The 17,502-nt window shown below is 39.6% G+C and overlaps 1 protein-coding gene across 1 annotated transcript; it reads left to right on the forward strand.

The window, feature by feature from the left end:
- The first annotated feature begins 4,182 nt into the window (after nucleotides 1–4,182).
- htr5ab (5-hydroxytryptamine (serotonin) receptor 5A, genome duplicate b) lies at nucleotides 4,183–17,222 on the forward strand. The gene is made up of 3 exons (XM_007555618.2): nucleotides 4,183–4,629; nucleotides 9,119–9,899; nucleotides 15,901–17,222. Exons 2-3 carry the CDS (start codon nucleotides 9,192–9,194, stop codon nucleotides 16,231–16,233), a joined length of 1,041 nt encoding a protein of 346 aa, XP_007555680.1. The 5' UTR covers nucleotides 4,183–4,629; nucleotides 9,119–9,191; the 3' UTR covers nucleotides 16,234–17,222.
- The last annotated feature ends 280 nt before the right edge of the window (nucleotides 17,223–17,502 follow it).

Below are 17,502 nucleotides of genomic sequence, written 5' to 3' on the forward strand. Positions count from 1 at the left end.
AAACGTTACTTCCAAAAAAAATATTTAAATAATTTTAGATTATGTAAAAATATAAATCTATGTTTAATAATACATGTTCAGCCTATATTTGGAGTGTATTTTGACACTGTTGCACTGAGGACAACAACAACAACAACAAAAAATAGTAAACAGTTCATAAACCCAAAACGGTGTGCTGCAGCCTTCGGCATCTATACAAAGTCTTCAAAATTAAATCCTCTGCTTGAGGGAATGTAATATTTGCACTAACTTAAATTTGAGCAACATTTCTGAACACACCACAAGTTCAGAGCATTGTTCAGGAGTTTGTGCTCTCTTGGTGTACTCTGCCAACAGTCTGTCAAACAGTGTCTGTTCCTCTCCATCCTCTCAATTTATTGAACGTCCTCTGCTTTTCCTTCGTTTGGAGCTGCTTGCCTCAGCACATCACAGCCTAACACCTTGCCTTTCCAAGCCTCCACTGGCTTTCACAGCCACTGACTTACGTTGATGCTGTAATTAGCTATGGGTGGTAGAGTGGAGATACATATCATTAAGCTTCAAGGGCAGCAGAAAGTGCAGCATGATAGTTTCCTTTTTGTCTGCAGTGCAAAGGAAAAAAAAAAAAAACATTTAGTCCTGATAAATTTAACCAGGTACACAAGTGAACACATGCAATTGTTAGAAACTGTGGTACTTATAATAGATGCAACCAGCGGCGGCTCAAGCAGCCAAGTTAACCAGAAGAGGAACAACGCCAGCAGGGGTAATGATTTGGGTTGGTGTCTTAGACACAGAACTTGGACCTCTTACAAGTCAAGAACACATAACTTAACTTATGATTTTCAAAATTAAAAAGTGGAAGCAAAAGTTTGACGTCCTCATGTATTTTTGTGTGATTCACAAAAGCATCAAAGTTGCAGATCCAGACATTCACTGGGATTTAATTAAATATGCATTAGCTTACTTCACTTCAACCACTCACTAATAATATAATCATCAGCAAGATTCATGTATAATTTTAGATGGATATTTAACCACTAGTGTTGGCAGAATCGGAATACTTATTTTTCTTATGCTTGGCGTTGCAGCCGGGATCTGGCTTGAGCTCTTGGCTGTTTCTTCTTTTGAAACCCGGTTCTTTTTTTGAGGTACGGTTGAAGGATTTGGATTCAGTCCTACGTCTTCACAGACTCTTCCAGACATAGAACTTTGTGACCTCATGGCTTAATCTATGAAATGTTTCTCTATAAGCCATTTGACTTATCCATGAGAGTAACTGCAAATTTCAACTGTAGATTTTACAATTTTACACATTTTTAAAGATTTTGCAGACTTTTCTAATTCAGTGCTCTCTCTTTCCACTGAGACGCGACAGTGTCTCACTGGACACAGTGACACTGGTGGTGTTCCAACAGGCCCCTGTTCATGGTAAGCTTGGGATTTGGTGCTTCCCATGTTCCTAAACCTCCAGATGACAGCAGTGTCTGCTTCTAGACCTTGATGACATATCATAGCTTGTGCTTGCACAGCAATGTTTGAACTGATGCTCTTGAAATCTGTCACTGCTTAGAAATGGCTCCAAAGGACTTTCTGATGAAGTATACCTCCTTTTAAGATCTTCATTTCATTCCTTGGACTTTAATGCTGGATTTTTCTATTATTTTTTTATAGATTTCTCAATCAAATGAGTTCAGTCAAACATGTTTTTCATGCTGGCAAAATGAAAATAATAGCTTCAAACAATGGTGTAATTAATTACATGTATATAATTATTTCAGAAGCTTACCCAATCATTGTCTTATTTAATAAGGGCTGAATACTGAACACACCTGTTAGGCATCCTGTATGTTGATTTTGTGTGAAACTGAGTGAAATCATAGCCAACTTCAGTTGTCAGAAATTGAAGTTGAGCAAAGGACATGTGAAGGACTAAATCATGACACTACTTTAGCACAGTAATCAAGATTTTTTTTTTTTTCTGCAGATCACAAGGTTACCAAAGTGTGACGGTCTGGGATCACAGAACATACAGAGGACACCCTAGAGTGAAAATCCATGTTTAATTGTTCTTTACTTTCAGTCACACCTTACATTGATACTGTAAGTCACACACACACACACACGCACACACTGGCACACACCCAGGCTAGAATTTATGTGACATGTTTACCGGTGAAGTCCCTCGCCCAAGGCAGTGCCATATTTCCACTCTGGTCATTTCACAGGATCTGCAGAGTGAAGTTATAGTTGCTGATGGCCTTATGCTCTGGTCGCAATAGCAGTAATTGATGATGAAGGCAATTTATGGGGAAGGACAAGTGTGGCAGGAAAGGTTGGAGATGTGATGAGTGGGAAGCTGCACAGAGAGAGAAGAGAGGACTCTGTTTCGGACAAGGAGGAAGAGCAGAGGAGGAAGGATTTTCATGAGAGTTGATTCCCAGCAGCTCAAAACAGGGCAAAGTACACATTTCCCCCCAACTAGGTTCACAAGTAGTAAAAGGCATGATTGCAGATTTCACTTTCCAGTGAAAAACTTTACATACCCCGCAAGATATGAGCACACTGTTTTTCTTTACTGCAGTGGATTTTTACCTCATGAGGCCTTAACAGCTGAACACTTTTAGTCATGGTATTGCATCTGCATGCGAAGGAGCAGTGTCACATGATGACTGACACGAAGAGTATTTTTTGTGCAGCAGCACCTTTATAAGGGAATAAAGGGAGATTTTTAGAGTAGATGAAAAGATGCTTTAGCTGCCTGAATGTCTCTCCCCCAACCCCCAAGAATGGGCTTATGTGATAAACTCTCAGTGTGCCTTTGCATGTGTGCAGCTGCATATTTCATAGTAAGTTGGCAGACGCTGTTTTGTCTCGGAGAAATCCCTTGAATTAGAAAAGAAGTAAGTGTCAGAGAGTTGGATAAACCTACTCCACACACACTAGAGCAAATTAGTTGGATGGTGTGTGTGTGTGCGTGTGTGCATGTGTGTGTGTGTGTTTACATATCCATTGCAGATCCAGGGGAAAAGCTTGTAACTTCATGCAGCCTGTGCAAAAACAAACTGGCTTGCTATTGTGTGCAGTAAAATGGAAATATCCCTTGGTGCTGACCGTGGTGCTGGAACCAGCTGTTCTGGAGGTACATTTATTATTGGGTTTCTTGCTTCTTTTTTGATGAAATTGCCCATCAGGTTAGTACTCTAAACTGATTTTTTGTTGTTATTGTTATATTTATAGCCATCTGAATGTCAGTCTACCCCCCCAATAAAAACCTGGCATTATAAAGTCTGAGAAGAATCATATTTTACTAAGGCAATCTCATCTATCATTTCTTTGCTTGCATTGTTTTTGTTATTATTATTATTAGGTCTTTGTCATAATTTGTTTGTGGTTGATTGTGGACTCAACTGCAAAATAGCAGAGGTGTGGAGATAATTAACATTTGCTTAATGAAAAATGAGAAACAAGAACTTACAAATATCCACAGGAGGCCAAGGCAGAAAATTATTCTAGAATCTAGGAAATAATCGCACAGAGACACGAGGGGTAACAGAGCTGAACGGGAAGTAACAGAAGGAACCAGCAAGGAGTGACTGAAAGAGAGGAGCTTAAGTACTGGAAAACAAAGAACTGGGCTGATTGGCAAAATTGATTGCATGTGTGAGGGGAGAGAGTAGAAAGGCAGACTGAGGAGAGAGAGAGAGAGAGAGAGAGAGAGGGAGGTACAGGGGACGAGAAAATAAATCTAAGAATAATAGTCACAAGAAATGATTAAACTGTGGTAACTAAGAATAACTAGAAGAAATAAACAGAACTAGAAACACTAAGAAAGACTGAACTAAAGTAAAACCAAAACACGACTAATCCAATGTTCTTTGTATAATTCAATCTTTATGGGTGAAATAGTCGCAGAGATGTTCTTTCTGCGGTTAGATCAAAGCTCAGCATTTGGGTTCATTTTATGTAACTCAGCACGTTTCAGGGTGTATGAAGGCTGCTACATTAATGAGTCTCAAAGGGAAGTTCTCCACTTATTTTTTGCAGGGCAGCCTGTGTCCCGCTTCCTATGGTCCAACCAAGAAGAACTCCATTAGAAGTTATACAAGGACGCTTTCTCCGAACATAAATTGGATTTCAGTTACTTTCTGCGAAATAGGGGTTCATCGTGTTAACCTAGAAAGACTGCAGGGGATGGGGGGGCGAGGGGGGTCAGAAGGATTATCAATCACAAAGCAGCACGAGCGGTTCTCCTGAAGCAGGCTCTGATCACCGCATGGTCAGACTAATTACAAACAGGGAATCTTTCCAAGACGCGCTGCTGACGGAGATAAATGTACGCGCTTCGTTCCGCTTGTTAGAGAAAATAAAAGTTGTGTTCAGGTGCAGATCATAGCCAATCAAGTCTCCCACTCGCGCCAGAAAACGTGGCGTTTATCGTTTAATTGGCGCGAGCCCTCCCCTCCTTCAGCTCGCGCCGTGGTTCATTCCAGCCGCTCTGTATCCTCCGGAGCGAAGCGCGTTTCTGCCGTTATCCACACACTGAGCCAGGCGGTTCAATCGCGGCACTGAAACACCAGCAAAGTGGATATGGATGAAGAGATCAGGACCGAGATCGTCGGGGCTGCTCCGTGTTTAATTGTCAACGGGGTGAGTTGTTATTTACAGAATGATGACCCGAATTTTGTTTTACCAACAAGACATGGAAATTGTGTTTTTTGACTACTGGTGTCTTCAAAGGTACAGGGGTGTTTCTGGAATGCAGTGTAACAAGTGTCCTCCGAGATTATCACGGTGAAAGTGGTGACTCTGAATTGCAATCCTTTCATCTTATTGTTGTTTAAAATCTAAATTATTTTTTGGACATTTATACATGTGTAGCAGAAGCTGGCTGAAAAAAAAAACACTTTGCATTGCTTGACAAATGGGTTCTGCTGTGCCAAATTGGGAAAAAGTGAGGCTTCGCTTTCCTCTTTTTGCATTTCCCTTTTGAGGTTTTAACACAAGTCAGAGGACACATTTCAATACCTCCGCTTCCTTTCATCCGCAAATGTCAGCCTCAGAGAAACTCTCCTCAGAGGAAATTGTTCAACAGCTGAGCAGACAACAGTTTTCCTAATGAAGAGCTTTTTGCACAGAGAGAATGTCATTCACGCTGGTACAGTTTTAATCACAGGACTGGCTGTGACACTGCATTTGGACCCCAAAATGTGAAATGAAAATGAGATGTCACACTTGCTATTTACCTAATACGGCTTCTTTGCTGACAAACTTTCTAAAAAAATTTTTAAAAAAAGTCACATTTTTATCTGCCAACTGTAGCAAGAAGAGACGGGACAACAATGGAAGAAACAGACATAAAAGAGAGGTAATCACCGTGGAGACAAAGTGGCTTTCTTTCTTTCAGAAAATTATGTTTGCATCCAGAAGAGACTGGCTGCCAACTGAAAGGGTTCAGAGGACATTTTAAAAAGGAAACATGCCCCTGCAAGTTTTTGAACTCGGTGTCTGATGAGCTCTGGAAAGGTTTAAGCTCCTCATAGATTGCTGATTTTACACCAACAATCAAGTGCATTCTTCAGCTTGAAACCCATTCATGCCTCTTTCCTCATACTAAATGGTAGACGTGGACACCTTTGCATAGGTAATGAGATTATAATCACAATCCATTTATGTCAGCTAAAATTCCCAGGAGTATTTCACCCAAGAGCCAGCTGGTCCTTTCAAAGTACTAAGCAATGTATTTGCTGCTCTTTGACTTAAATGGCTGTAAGGCCATTTGGAGTCATTTTCTCCATTCCTTTCACATCTGTGTAAATGTATACAGTTGTGTGTGTGTGTGTGTGTGTGTGTGTGTGTTGTTTTTTTTTTCTGTATCCTTCCATTTTGGGTTTTTAGTTTTTGCAGAGCGTGTGTCCACTGCCCTTCCTGACACCTGGCCCTGCTTCTGTAATGTCAACAGAGCTACTGCAAGATTGCTGTTCAGAGTGCATGCATGCTTCATCACCTTTTCCCTTCACAACAGCTGTCCCTTTGTACAACCTTTTATTGGGCTTGTTAATGAGAGAGGGCAGGAGAAGGAGCACAGGGGTTAGTGGTGTGCTGAAGTCATTGATCGGAGGAAGCAGAATGTGATGTCAAGGGGTAATGTGACATTTCACTTGCTGGCTTCTTCACATTATGTCGCATTCACAAATTTTGGGAACGTTTTAGTGCATTATTATGAAGTGAAAAGAAAATGATGTGTGTTGTTTAAATTTCTTTACAAATGAAAACCTCAAGAGCTTGGCAATCAGTCCTCCTGAGTCAATATAATACTGTGCAATCATCTTTCTCTTCAAGTCTTTGGGGGTATGTCCAGTTTTGAAGATGCAGTGACTAAATATGTTGCCCAGTCTTACTTAAACATCAAATTTCTAGCTTTGCCACAGAATTTAATTTGGATTCATGGATTCTAATGAGAGTATGTTTAGGGCTGTTGTCCTGTTGAAAGGTAAATCTTGACTTCAGTCTCAAGTGGATCTCTACAGCTTCTTGGTTACTTACGAGTAGTCCAACCAGTAGATTGAAGGCCAATGACCATCCAGTGGTAAGTTTATGGGTATGCTGTTCTCTTTTTGTTTTTAACCTCTGATGCCTTCACAGAACAGCAGAATTTGTCCTTAAATTCGTTTGCACTCATCAGTTTGGTGACTTTTGACAGCAGTGAGATTCTACCTGAAAAGGACACAGAGTTGAGCTTAGATTTAAAGTAAGATTTTTAAATTTGGCCAATGTGCTCCTTCTAAGTGGCTAAAATATAGATGTCAAAATATAGTAATATTATTCGTCAAAGATTTTAGCTATGTTTGACTTTAATTTTATGTGAAAGAGCATGCCCAGAAGTGTTCATACCCATTTCAAATTGGGAAGGTAAAGGTTCTGCACGGCATTACAAACAGGCTGTTTTAAAGCATCCCAATTGCCCATTTTATTTCTGAAAAGTGCTTTGCACTTTGCATCAACCTAGCAGGTGAAGAACATCTGCATTTATTTGCTGACAAGTCATGGCTAAAGCTTAAAGAGCTCAGTGAGAACATGTGGCTGCTCAAAACTCAGCTAACCAGCCTGCCAGGCCTTATGTAAATTGTATGCATCTTTAAGTTCCAGAGGCTGCAGCATTAGACCTTCCACTCGGGAAAATCTTAGAGGATGTGGTCGGAAATCAAAAGTGACACCTGCACAGGCAAGGCTGATGGTGTGTGCAAGGTGAAAAGGTATACAAGGATAATCACCATTCTGAACAACGTCAGCCATGCAGGTGGCAACATCACAAGGAAGACAAAGCTGGGGGAAAGAAGCCATTTCTCAAAGTAAGTCCCACAGAAGTGAGCATCGCCTTTGCAAAAGCTCATCCGGACAAAGAATATAATGCTTTGGATGTATTTTTAGCCGATGGGGCTGGAAACCTAATGAAAGTAAATGGCACAAGGAAAAGAAAAAATCAATGCTTAACGTGAGTTGATCTGCTTAGAAACAGTTGCTGCTTCAGAATGGTCTTAACTGTATGCATGCCATCTTTTTCAGATTCTTTTTTTTTTTTTTTTTTTAGTATTTTCATAGTTTCATAATACTTTGTTGGTTTGAAATGTGCCCCGCCGCCCCCCAAAGAACCCCAAGAACAAGCACAACGCGTGCTTATGGTAGTAACATGACTGAATGTGGAAAAGTTTTGGTACAGGAAGAGACTTAAACTTTTACAAGGCATTATTCTTACAACAACTGGTGGGGAACTGTGTCTTTTTGTGAGGCGCAAAGAGAAAATCCATCTGATTAAACCTTTTGGGCCAATAAAGCTATGATGCATAAAGATTTTGACCAAAAGATTCCTTTGCCATCTCCTACACAGATCTGTTTTTATCCAGTTGATCTTAATCAGAAAATCTAGTTAGACGTTTATTGTACTGATGGAATCTTATTACACAAATGAATTTACCTTGTTATGAACAATTGGGATTCAGAGTAGATGAGAAACCAGTTATCATCTTGCAAAGCATGCAAAATGATGAGTGCTTCTGTTAAACTTAAATAACTCGTAGGCGTAAAGGTCAAGCAAAAGTGTTCTCAGTTTTCACAGAGTTCCTGGGAGACGTTAGAATTGTTAAAGCATGCGAAACCATTCTAATGTTACATGTAGAAATAACAAGTTGTGATTAACTTTAAAATTAGCATCTTAAGGGATTGTTAAAACAAGCATGGATATGTTTTCCAAAACACAGTGCATGAAATTATTTTTGCTTCTTGAAATGTGTGTGTAGGTTTTAGTAATTCTAACAATCCATTCAGATTTCTTTCTTTTTTTTCTTCTTCTTTTTTTTTTTTACACTGGTAGTTTAGGAAAGAAACACAGAAATAAAGATCAATGCCAGAGTAAGGGGGTAAAATAATATGTCACATAGTAACAGCAGCACTTGGTGGGTTGAAATTTACCGTTTCTGCAATGCTGAATATCACGCTGTGCAGACTTTAGAGCTAGGCGTGCATCCTCCTGTGAATGTGTTGACATAGTTGGCAATTTTTTTTTTTCTTGGCTTGAAATTGGAGTAATAGTATGTCGCAATAGAATCTTCTCAAAAAGCAACAATTCCTCTTCACAGCAAACATATGCATTCCTAAAGCTTATGAGAATTTTTTTTTGTGTGTGTATATATATGTGTATGACATTTCGCTGTTAGAAAAAATAAAACTGCAACAAAGACTGTTTGTTTCATTGTGCAACACAGGTCTGCTTCTAATGCAAATGAAAGCGCAGCAGTGCGATGATGAAACTGAATATTTATGGTCTTTTTCTGAGCTAGAGATGTTACCCTGAGTGCCTCTGAGCCTTTTTAATAGCAGATGAAATTGCACTTGAAAAGTTGTAGGCAGGTTGCTTGACTGCTGAAATGAGAGACTCGAGTGTGTTTTTACCATCGTAGGCAAATCACTAAACTACCTCTCTTCTAGAAGCACAATGATGCACTGCAGCGCATTTAAAGAGTGTAAAAATGATACTAAATGCAACACATTAAATAGATATTCCCATCTTTAACCTTCATTTGCGTCAGCGAGACTCGGTCCAGATTGAGTCACAGTCCCCGTTTCTGTCTCCTCTCTGCAGAATGCATCGGCTTCCTGCAGACGTTTTCTCTGAATCCTCTCGGCCCTTGGCTGTGGGGTCGTGAGCAGCTACCATGACGTACAGCAACTCCAGCTCGCTGACAGCCAACTTCAGTGGGGCTCTGGACGGCTACGACTCCGGGGGAAACCTTTACCGTCCATTTTCCGTTTTCAGCGTGCTCACTCTCACCTTATTGGCAATGCTTGTGGCGGCCACCTTCGTGTGGAACCTCCTGGTGCTGGTGACCATCCTGAGGGTGAGAACATTCCATCGGGTGCCCCACAACTTGGTGGCCTCCATGGCCATCTCAGACGTGATGGTAGCCGCGCTGGTTATGCCGCTCAGCCTGGTTCACGAGCTGAACGGCAGACTGTGGAAGCTCGGACGCGTGCTCTGCCAGGTGTGGATCTCGTTTGACGTGCTCTGTTGCACGGCTAGCATCTGGAACGTGACGGCCATCGCCCTGGACCGCTACTGGTCCATCACCAGGCACCTGGAGTACACGCTCAAGACTCGAAAAAAGATCTCCAACGTGATGATTGCGCTGACATGGCTGCTATCATCCATAATCTCCTTGTCGCCGCTCTTCGGCTGGGGAGAGACCTACTCAGAAGGGATGAAGTGCCAAGTGAGCCAGGAGCCATCTTACACCATCTTCTCCACCTTTGGGGCATTTTATCTCCCACTTTGTGTGGTTTTGTTTGTCTACTGGAAGATCTACAAAGCTGCTAAGTTTCGCATCGGCTCCCGCAAGACAAACACAATCACCCCTATGCCTGAGGTAATTAAAAATTCATATTTTATTACAATCTTCTTAAAGCAGCTTGTCATCCTTACATAATGCCTTACAGAAATATTTGCAAACATGGACATTTTCTGTATCATGTCTCACTACAGTTACCAACGTCACTGTATTGCATTGAAATTTTATGTGACAGAGCAACACAAAAGGCATGCATCCTACTGCAATAGTGTCAATCAAAGAATCAGCAACAGAGTGGGCGAGGGCCTCCAGAATTTCCATTTTCAGCTAAGAAGTATAACTGACTATTCATTCGCAGCCACTACACGTTCCAACTTGTATAGCTTCACAATAAAGTCCATCGAAAGGTGAAAATGTAAAAGATTTTGAAGGGATTTCCCCAGACGAAGCGGTCCGACGTCTCTTGCATCGGCAGGGGAAAACGGAGAGGAGACGCCGTCGGAATTGCAGAAGAAAAGCTGGAAGATAATAATGGGCCTAGAGAACCTGGAAAATGCCTTGAAGTAGCACATATTTGCAAAGTGAAAAGTTAATAATTCATGATTGCTTGCACATTTTCACAAATGCAAATGTGAGAAGTGGCATGTCTGTGTTTAGCCTCCACGGGTGTATCTCTACTACTGAGTCAAATCGCATTTTACTGTAATTATAACTGCTCGACTTTTGGGGGTTTATTTCTATCAGCACAGGTAGGAACTGAATTTGGACAGAGCGTGAGAACATTGCTTTTCAAGTCTTCCCACAGTTTTCTATTCTGAGTAGAGTGTGAATTTTGACTTTTTTGAATACGTATTGGTATTCACGAAACTATTTTAATCTGAGGCATTTCATGGTATTTCTAGCTGTATAGTGTTTTCCTGCTGAAAGTTGCTGTCTCCCACTCTCACATCATTTGGACCCTCAGTAGGTTCATTTCCAAGCTCATCCTATATTTAACTCTACCATCTATTGCAACCTTCCTGTCCCTGCTCACAAAATCATCCCCACAGCATGATGCTACCATCACCACATGTCTTCCACAACAGGGAAGGTGTGTTTTGGGTGACGTGTGATGTTAGCTTTCTACAACATATAATTTTGCTATTCTTCTGTTATTACGGCATCTTCTTAGGTTGGTTGCACTAGATTTTACTTAAAGGAGCTGAAGTAAGACTGCTAGATTTTTTTAAAAACCAGGTCATCTAATAGTTTCCTTCTACAACTCAGTTATGTACTACTTTGAATTACTAATACATATAATATATTGAAATTTGTAGTTGCAAAACGAACAAACCTACAGGTTCAAGAAATACTTTATGTATTGTGCCATGTGTTTACATTTAGCCTCCCATATTTAAGCTGCATCAAGAATGCACATCTTCTTTTCAGACCTATTGTTTATTACCGTCTCTGATGAGCAGCTCAGCAGTAATCAAAGAAGTGCACAAGTATCTGATGTGTGAGCGTACGGAAAAATAATTGAAGTCATTCCGCTCATCACCCGTAGACTGTTGATGTGTGCGTAGGCCGGGAGTTGAAGGCTATAAATACTGTCTCAGCATCATTAATAGGGGCCTGCACCTTCCAAGCTTTGCCGTTTAGCTAATTAGCGCACATAAAAGTCTGGATCTGTTCCACTTTACATTAGCAACTGTTTAATCAGGGAAGTTTTAGCTGAGGAAATTGAGCAACCCCTTACTTATTATTTTTCTTTTTTGGATTTGTAAAGCCATCTGAAATTAACATTGGCATTGGCTAGTTATTCATTGCATGTTTTTTTTTTTGTCTTTGAACCTAAATGTTACATTTTCTTTTTTTTTTTTAATCTGAATCTTTCTATAGAGATTTTCTTTATTATTATTATTAAATGTTCCCTGACAACCATTTTTATTCAGAATATATTTCCCCCCCTTTGTTGTGCAACTCTGGCATCAGTTCACCCCAAAATGAAAGCTATTGGTTGAGAACTAAATAAATTAGCTTCATCACTAAATAAATTACCTACTCTGATATTTCACTACCCTCCGATTGTCAGGTTTCATCAATCAGGCAATCAATCTCCTGGCAACAGGTAATAGATTTTATTGGTTTTTTTCCCCCCGCAGACGGTTGTTGGATTAGCGGCATCTCAGTAAAAATTCTTCTCCCTTCATTTCCAGCCATAACCTGCAAACTGACAATTTGAGCTGCGACATGAGCAGTGGAACCCAAGAAAATAACCCTCCTGCTCTCACACATCAGTACGCCCACTCAAACATTAAGACGTGCCCACACTTATAGACACTGCAGCAGAAACATGGGATTATTAATAGGTGTGATGCACGTATTCCTGACCTAGATGCACAAATAACACTCAAGGAGGCCATAAAATTGATTGCTTCTTAAAATAATACTTCAGTGTGCAAATATGCAGGAAAAATTGAGCTCTGAACTCATAATATTCATCATAACCAGCCTTTTGCTGTTGATTTGTTTTGTTCACTTACACCAAACAGATTGAGAACCTCACAAGAATCTTAAATCCTACTTTTCTCTCTCTGTCTCTCATCCCTGGTGCAGTTCCATAAAGCTCCAGGATTTAAGTTGAAATATTTTCTATTTCTCTGATGATACTTTTCCATTAACTTGATGTGAATTGCGCTTTCTGCTAATTGCTTGGTTATGGCACAGATCCCACTGTTTCTGGCTGTTGCTTTGCCAATGTAGCATATGCGCTTCAAAACTCAACAGCTGTTCCTTTCATATAATCACATAGAATGAACTAAGAAGCATGACTTGGCATGACTTAAAGCAGAAACCGCAGCAGTTGTTTTCCATTCCTTACAGCTTATCACACATTTACCAAACCTTCGCAACTTATAAACTTATTTTTCTTACAAAAGAAATTCACACAAATTAATTATTCTCTAGGGATTAAGACAATTCTATCCCTTATGTATATTTCAACGTATAATATTATGTAAGCAAGGAAGTGTTAAACGCATGTGGTGTTGCCTGCACTATATATTTTGACTTATCATCTCCAGAGACTGTTTGCTGTTTTGCCCAAATGGTCAAAATAATAAGCTGGTCTATGAAAACAATTTTTCTGGGCTCCAAATGGTTCTATAATTTTGTATTTATATTAAAACTATGTGTAGCTGCGCTGGACTCTGTGTTTTAAGGTAAAACGAAGCAACATTGAAGGTCATCCAACTTATTTACTACTCTTTTTTTCTTATTCCCCCTTTTAGTTCAGAAATCATCGAAAGGTTCAGTACTTAAAGTTCACTTTGTCAAAACTCTGAACATAAAACTGCTTTTATTCAGTTGAACGGTTTTATGTTTAAAATACCCTGAATGTGCTAAGAAACACTTTGCAGGGTTTTTTTTCGTCAAGATAAAATGCGTAAAGATCACGAATCTGTGAAACTCTTCAATAGACGTTATAACGGCTTTAGATTTTATATGGAAAACCATTTTTTTTATTAACTCGGTCATATACACAACCCATGAAGATGTGTCCTTTATGGTGTTTGATTTTTTTCCCCCCTACATCATGAGCAGAATGTTATCAGCAGTTTTCCAGCGAGAGAACGTTTTTGTTATATTTTAGTGCATGCTGAGTTGAAGACTTTGAAGTTTAATAAGCTACAGCCATTTCCTTGAATTCTAAACAAAACAACCCAGAATTAAAACTTTAGTTGGATCATTTTATTTAATGGGTTGATTCTTATTGTTTGTGAATGCAATGTTACATGAAGAGGCGTGAAACTGCTTTTTGATATATTTGCAGCAATGGGTTTCATATTGAAGATAGGCCTATTTTTACATTTTGGTTTGTTAGTGTAAGGACATTGGAGGAGGCTTAAGAGGCTTTTTTGATCCCACACATCATGATATTCTTTCTACTCGTGATTGGAGCAGGTTTTTGTGACTGGGAAGGAGGGACACTTTTGAAGCTTTTCACCTCAATGCCACATAAATTTAAAACGCTATACCAAGCAAGCTAAATGTTCTATCCACTATAGGTATACAACACATTGTTTGATACCCTATCTACATCTCAAGCAAACCCTGATTAATTTTTGCTCAGGTTTTTCCTCTGCAATTTTGAATACTCTCACTTAATGTGACATGTTGAGTTTTCTCAACAGATGCTAATCATAAAACACAAACCTTTTCTTCTCGGCAGGAACTCAACAGAAATGTTGGCATAGTAAGTAAAATATTATTGAAATCACAAAGTTTTTGAAATGCCCTCTCACAAAAACAAAATTGGCATTTTAAACTTCATCCATCAAAAGATATTTACTCATGAAAATGGTTTCATTTTGCCCCTTCGTTTCTTATTCAGAATATTATGAATCGTCTCCATCAAATCAGTTTTCCAAGATTTTATTTTTTTTTTCATTTAGTCATATTTATAGTTGGTGATTCATCAAAATGTATATATTCTCATAGCCCAAGTTGTACTGTGCAATACTTGGTATACTTTCAAATCATATTCAGATCCTCAAACTTGCAGATAAAGGTACAGTCTAAAGAGTCATGATGTTGTGCTTGGAGTACAGAAGAGTTTAGTGTCTGTCCAACATAGAAGTGTCTGAAGCAGGGCTTCTGACCTGTTTTTCAGTTCACAAAGTTGAATGTGATTTATGCAGTTAGGAGGAGGAAGTCAGGAGAACTGTTGTCTGACTGCAGTACACTGGAGACATAGAAAAACCTGGCACCCTGCAGAGAGATTTATAAGTTCTCCGTAGTGAGCCCTGTTGTTCCTGTCGGGTACCACTGCGGGTAAAGACGGCTTGTGGCTGAACGTGTTGGAAATTCTGTCTGTGTTCAAATTCCCATTTTCCAGCCAACAATAATACTTTATATTAGCGAACCATACACTGATCATGCATGCACCTTCACACTCTTATACTGCACTGTAATAGTTGCCTATCTATAACCTTATGTAATCCTTTTGCCACACAAAATATCAGCATAATGTTACATGTTTAATGTGCTCTTTATGCTGCTATTTAGTATCAGAAATGAGGTTTAATTTCAGGATTATTGTACATATAACAGATTATATTGATGGCGTCCGACTGGAGAATTTACTTACAGTAACTCATGAAGAAATGTCAAATCAAAACATGCGTACCTCTTTCCTCTTTCCTATGTTGTTTTTTCTTTTTGTTTGTTTGTGGTTTTTTTATGTTGTGTGCTAGTAAAAGTGGAGGCAAGCAGGGGAGACTTAACTGCCACATAAGTTGGTTATCTTGTTGGCAGTGTTGCAGCCTCAATGCAAACAGCACTTGACAGCATTACCCATGTGGGAGGGGAGGGTAATCAGTCACAGGAGGCTGCCTCCTTTGGATTTCACTTCTGTGTACCCAAACATGCTCTCTGAGAATGCTGGAAAGGTGGCAGGAGTTCCATTAATTTGGAGGAGTTTCAAAAGCAAATAATAGCAGCTAATAATACAGCTGTTCAAGAGGCTACATTTTATTATCCGATGTTAATTTGTTTTTGTTTTTTCTTCTTTTTGAATTGTAGCCAATATTGCAAAGAGTCATAGCTTTGTCGAGAGGCACTCTAACTCGGGACCGGATTGCTCCCAATTATGGTATTTTTAAGAAAATTGTTTTTCTCTCAAAAAAGCTTTGACCTTGGTGACTTTACCAAATAACAGGATGTCTATTAGTCTCGAGCTACGCATGGCAACAAATTAGTCAGAAGGAAATCAAATGAAGGTTGAGTTTTGTTTATCTTTCTCTACCTCAAAAGGAAAATAAAATGTCATAAAATGTAGTACTCTAAGTTCAAATTTAACTTAAAAAAAACCCCTCTAGCTTAATTTCCTTGCATGTTGTGTGCTTCCATGTATTGAATGAAAATCTTTGGTTTGATTCATACTCTACTTAGAAGTCTGTAATCCATCTTTTTGTTCACACAGCACTCAGCGCAGTAATTGGCTGTTTGTCCTTTTGCTGTTAAAGATTTTCAATTATTGAAAGCAAACCAGGATTGCTCTGAATGATAAAGTGTCTGGCTTATCCTGTGCTCCTAGGTAAAGGAGGAAGCCCAACAGCCACAGATGGTGTTCACCGTGCGCCACGCAACCGTGACCTTCCAGACAGACGGGGACACATGGCGGGAGCAGAAGGAGAAAAAAGCAGCCCTTATGGTTGGCATTTTGATCGGCGTGTTTGTGCTTTGCTGGATCCCGTTCTTCATCACCGAGCTCATCGTGCCGCTGTGCTCCTGTGACATCCCGCCAATTTGGAAGAGTATCTTTTTGTGGCTGGGTTACTCGAATTCCTTTTTTAACCCCCTCATATACACCGCCTTTAATAAGAACTACAACAACGCCCTAAGGAACCTCTTCTCCCGACAGCGCTGAGTAAATCTGTGCGCCACTCGCAGTGTTACCCCACTCAGCCTGACTTATCCGTCTGTCACTTTACCATCTCGTCAAATAGGTGATAACCAGAAATCGTCTAAAAAAAGCAGAACAAAAAAAACTTTCGTGTGCATCGGTTTTGTCATTGTCAATGTGTTTTGTTTTAAGACTGAGACAAGCATCTGTCTGCATTTTTAAAGCGGGAAAATGATTTGGCATCTAGTTCAGCAATGCTCTGAAAAGGAATCTGCCCCTCTACAGTCATCATCTCTCTTTATATTTACAGAAGCTATCCGAATTAATCTGGCCCTATGAAGAAAAGTGATCACTCGGCTTGTTAAATCATAAATTAACTCTGATCAATCGGAGCTGAACCGTGCCCAGGCCTGGATTCTGCCAGACTTGTGGAACCAAGATATCACTTCAGCATAACCTGACAACATGAAGCAGATTAGAATATCTCAAAAGTAACTAATGTATCAGTCTAAAGAATGGATGAATTCACAATGGATGAAAAAACTGTATTTTTATTTATTTTTTTCATCAAGGAGGAAAATGTGTTTTCCTTTTCACAGATAGCATCAGCCCAATGCAGCCTGCAGCCAGGAACACCTGTCAGACAGAGGAAGCTGTAGCTGGCACTTTGTGATGCGAACCTCTTGGCCAACCCAAAGAATATTGTGCCAATTTTTTGCAGCCTTGAGCGAGATGGTAGTTACAGGAACAGGATGAACAAGATTGTCTTCTGCCACACAGATGGGATTGTTTAGATTACTGACCGCATTGGAGTTTCTAACCATACTTTGATTCTCTCCAAGATAATCGGTAAACCAGGATACTTTTCCACACACGGTTCAATATCTGAAAAGTTTGTAGTTTGAATTAGTTGACGACATGTTGCCAAAGGCTCATCCGTTATTCTAGCTAAATTATTATTTTTTCCAATATTTGATCAGAATAAGTAGATAATATTTTTTTTTTTTTTGTTTTTGGGGGGTGAGGTTTTTTTTTTTTCTATTTTACCTAATTTGAAAGCAAAAGCAACTAAATAAGTATGGTCCAAACATCTCCTTTATGGATCCTAACCACTGGAAAGCAGATATTTTTTTTTTTTTTTTTTTTTTTTAAGTTAATACTTCTTGTGTCTCTAAAGTCGGTCCTGTGAAGATGTGAGAGTGAGAAGGCTCCTTGGGAGAGTTCTCTGTGGAAAAAGGTGCTGAGTTGAATTTCCACTGAAGAACAGCTACAATGAGCCATACTTTCCATTGC

The sequence above is a fragment of the Poecilia formosa genome, unplaced genomic scaffold (genome assembly GCF_000485575.1).
Source record: "Poecilia formosa unplaced genomic scaffold, Poecilia_formosa-5.1.2 Scaffold71, whole genome shotgun sequence".
In the NCBI taxonomy this organism is placed as follows: Eukaryota; Metazoa; Chordata; class Actinopteri; order Cyprinodontiformes; family Poeciliidae; genus Poecilia; species Poecilia formosa.

What these genes read in the sequence shown, in the direction of transcription:
- htr5ab (XM_007555618.2), top strand. Translation starts at nt 9,192, where the DNA reads ATGACGTACAGCAACTCCAGCTCGCTGACAGCCAACTTCAGTGGGGCT. An exon ending in CAATCACCCCTATGCCTGAG is followed by an intron (nt 9,900 to 15,900) that starts GTAATTAAAAAT and finishes CTGTGCTCCTAG; the next exon opens with GTAAAGGAGGAAGCCCAACA.